Source organism: Rhincodon typus, chromosome 19 (genome assembly GCF_021869965.1).
Source record: "Rhincodon typus isolate 14 chromosome 19, sRhiTyp1.1, whole genome shotgun sequence".
Lineage (NCBI taxonomy): Eukaryota > Metazoa > Chordata > Chondrichthyes > Orectolobiformes > Rhincodontidae > Rhincodon > Rhincodon typus.
In genome coordinates, this window is record NC_063350.1 from 4,279,627 (window position 1) to 4,283,670 (window position 4,044).

General features: G+C 41.6%; 1 protein-coding gene across 1 annotated transcript in view; it reads left to right on the plus strand.

Moving 5' to 3' along the window:
• The window catches only part of LOC109918042 (opioid growth factor receptor-like protein 1), a 27,240-nt gene extending 23,518 nt beyond the window's left edge, over positions 1–3,722 (plus strand). Inside the window, exon 8 of the mRNA XM_048608515.1 lies at positions 1,125–3,722. Coding sequence (XP_048464472.1) covers positions 1,125–2,375 — 1,251 coding nt within the window. The 3' untranslated portion in view covers positions 2,376–3,722. The remainder of the gene's footprint in view (positions 1–1,124) is intronic.
• The last annotated feature ends 322 nt before the right edge of the window (positions 3,723–4,044 follow it).

The window sequence follows — 4,044 nt, forward strand, 5'->3', positions numbered from 1 at the left end:
AACACAGCAGGCCAAGCAGCATCAGAGGAGTAGGAAGGGTCTAGGCCTGAAACGTCAGCTTTCCTGCTCCTCTGATGCTGCTTGGCCTGCTGTGTTCACCCAGCTCTACACCTTGTTATCTCAGATTCTCCAGCATCTGCAGTTCATACTATCCCAGGTTTGATGACCTTCTCCTGAAGTCCTAAACCTCTGTGTGTTCAGTTCTGACAACTTGAAAACATTAACGTAGACTCTAACATATTAGAGACTTCATAAACTAAAACCCTTCTTAGATAAAATTGCAATGCTGCACTGGAACCTGATTCTGGATTCAAATCACTTGTAGCCCCTGGAGTGTTTCTGTCTTTCAAAAATCCAATTTTGTCAACGCTTAGTTGGATAGCAGTGGTGTTAGTTGATAGCGTTAGTCTCCTGTAGGCACTTAAGTCATGTGCTTTCTTGGAAATGATTTAGTTCACTGTTCCACATGAGTTTCTAACCTCTTTAAGAAAAAAGTCTCAGACCTGAAACCACCACATATTTTACTTCTATTTTAAAATTCAAATTTCCAAAATGATGATTCAGGTAGTTCCCTTATAACGCTATAGTTGTGTTTTTGTGTGACCTCACACCACAGAAAATCACCATTGAAGATCGCATTTATAGGGAAATCGCTATACCTGTACAGTAGGAAGTTTGTGTTGTCAAAACCAGCATCCACTATTCAGCGATTGTGTTACAGGCAATTGACATTAACATGCGTTATAGCAGAACTACCTGTATAAGTATATACTTTTCCAACAATGAATGTAAGGTTTACTCGTAGTAAGCTCTGCAATAGCATTGAGATAAATCATCACGTCACTTCAAATTGCAGCATTTCATTGGTATTTTCTCCCTCTGACAGCGTGGCCCTCCCATGGTGCTGCATTCTACAATAGGATGATGCTCCCTCAGTACTACCTTCTCCGGTGTGTGTGCCTCCAGTCACCACCACCCCTCAATCCCCCCCCACATTGTTCTGCTTTTTGTTTACATTTGCACCATTGGGGTACTCATGTGCAGTTCTAATCATTGGGGTCACTGGTATGAGTGTCTGCCACTGCCAAGTTTATTGTTGACTTTGCTGATCGTATTTTCTTTTCCATTTCAGACGCACACACAATAATCTCCGCATCACTCGAATACTGAAGTGCCTTGGAGAGATGGGCTTTGAACACTATCAGCCCCCATTGGTGAAGTTTTTCCTAACAGAAACACTAGTACATAACCAGTTGCCCAATGTTAAAGAGAGTGTCTTGGACTACTTTCTTTATACCATTCGAAGTAAATCCGAGAGAAGAAAGTTGATACTGTATGCCCAGAAGCATTATCGGCCAACAGCAGACTTTGTCTGGGGTCCTCCCAAGGAAATAGAACACCGGTTTAGGCATATTCGTGAAGAACTCAATAAGGAAGAAGAAGAAACAATGAGTGAGGAAACATCAGATGAAGACACGTTGGCGAAAGGTGAAGAAAGTATTTGCTTGCCATCAGATGAGGGCCACAGCTCAAAGCAGAGACGTCTAATGAAACAAAGGCCTTCAGATTCTCAGCAGAAGAAGACAGTGTGTCAGAAAGACACAGAGGAGACCTCGAAGTATCAAGTAGAGGCTGAAAAACCTGATGCGCCCATAAGTCAGGAGAGGTGTAGCACTGAAGAGAAGAGCGATGGTGATGAAAACAAGTGCAATGAAAATGTTGAAAAGCAAACTGAACGTAAGGAAGTGATTGTCATGCAAAATATTAAACCGAATGTTGAAGACTTAGTGCAAGATGTTGAAGTGCATGAGAACCGCCAAACCAAACATGATAGAATGGAAGGTGATGTGGGAATACAACAAATAGAAGGTGAAGCTACCTGCCAAACAGGAAAGGAAATGTTAGTGCATTCAAGACAAGCAGAAATGCCAGTTATGGAAGGGAAAGTCATAAAGAAAACAGCAGAAGAGGGGATTGATGAGATGGCTGAGCCAGAGCAAGTGAACACTGAAGCAGATAGTCCTGTAACTGAAGAAAGTAAAACTGGCAATACATCAAAGGAAGAGCTAGATGATGTAGCTAAGCCAGAAGAGATTACCAAAGAAGCTGATAAATCTACAAAAGAAGAAACAGCAATTAGCAATTTAGAACAGAAAAATATGTCAACTGAATTAAAAATTCATGAAGGTCAAAGCGATTCTGAAAGGAAGATCCCACATTCTGGTAAAGATGAAAGTGAGTGCACAGAAGAAATGGAAATGCAAGAAGTGGGACAGCTAGAAGCTGGAAAAGATCCTGTAGGGAAAAGTGTGGAAATGGAAGTGGAAGCTAGTAAGTGTGCTGGAGAGGATGGAGATGTAGAAATGGAAGATTGAGTTGTTTGTTGGCAATTTTAGCAGTGTGGCAGCTCATTTCTTTACAAGACAGCAGGCTAGAGAATCGTTTTAGGATACTACTTTTGAGGAAGAGCCCCAAGCTTACCATCAAATGCAGAGTTCCAAACAAATGGGTTTCACTAGGCAGTAGCGTTGGGGATTGGGAGACAGAAATACCTCGTGTGGCTACCATAGACCCTTCAATGCCAGATACTAAATTGTATTTAGAGGCTGGTGTGTGCATGTGTATATTTAATACTTACATTTTTAAATAAAGCGCTGATAGCAGATGAAGTTAACTAACATTTTGTGGCTGATTCTAGCTCTTGTCCTTTGAGTCTGTTTATATAGTGCCTATAAGGGGAGCGGAGTGAGAAAGAAAACATCAGGTAACCTCTGTTAGTTTATTCATCTGGTATTTAAATAGCCCCTTTTAATGGGGTTTCATAGGGAGCGTGTTATCGAATGGAGTTTCACACTGTGACACAGCAAGAGATACGCGATTGAATGATCAGAAACTTGGCCAGTGGTAGGTTTTAAGGAGTGCCTTGGAGAGAGTGAGTGACCTTCAAGGAGGAATTGTGAAGCTTGTGATAGAAACAAGTGCTCTTAATCTCAAGAAACCATTCTCCGGGAGGGCAAAGTGAGAGGCCTTGCAACTGCACAGACTAAATCCTATAACTGTGCTGTTCACCTGTTCTCTGCAATTAGGAGTAGGAGACTAGTCTAGTATACCTGGTGCCCAAATACATTTAAATGTTGGAATGAGCATCCTTCTGGTTGCTCTGACGTGCCAACAAAGCTTCTATCAAATGAAAATAAATGAAGCTTATACAATGCTACTGTGTAGGGCCCTAGTCTCTGTTCTGCTCGCTGGGCTCCTTGATATATCACAGACCTGTTGTAGAACATCTCATCCAACTCTGAGGAAAGAATAGGAATAGGAGGTGGTCATTCGGCCCTTTTGAGTCTGCTCTGCCATTCTATAAGATCATGGCTGATCTGGTTACTCCACATGTGAGAATCGCACTTGGCAGAAACAAATAAATAAGACAATCTGGAAAACTGACATTTAGTTCTGAACGTACATACGTGGTGCTTACTCGGATGTGAAACATCCCTGAAAAATATTGCCTGAATCTTCATTCTGTGTGCATACAAAGCTCAATCTGATTTCATCATGCCTGCCAATTCTATGATTCTAAATCAAATGTTGAAAAAAGTACCATTAGGGAGCAGGACTGGAGCTCCAGAAACTACTTTCAACCTATTTTTGTCTGCCTGTTTTATTCAAGTGAATTTTGTTATATTCAGAATTGTTATTATTAAACGTTTTGTTTGATTCCATGGCAAGGATATTCAAAATTATTCTATCAGAAATACCTTTTTGAGAGTTTATCCACACAGCCTGCTTTTTGGCTGTCGTCAGGTGTTTAACTGCTCCGATTTCCAGTGGCTGCAATGGGGAATTGTGTATCGAGATGTTGACCTTTCCACCTTCTGTCACCTCTCCACAGCCCCAGTGTTCCCACGCCGCTTGTCCAACATCCATTGTGCAATCAGCTGCACCTTCTCGTGGTGAAACATTAGGGAAGCTACAGCTCCAGCACTCACTCCATGAATTCCATTTTCCATTGCCCTTCCGATATCTCAGGATGAACCCGATTAA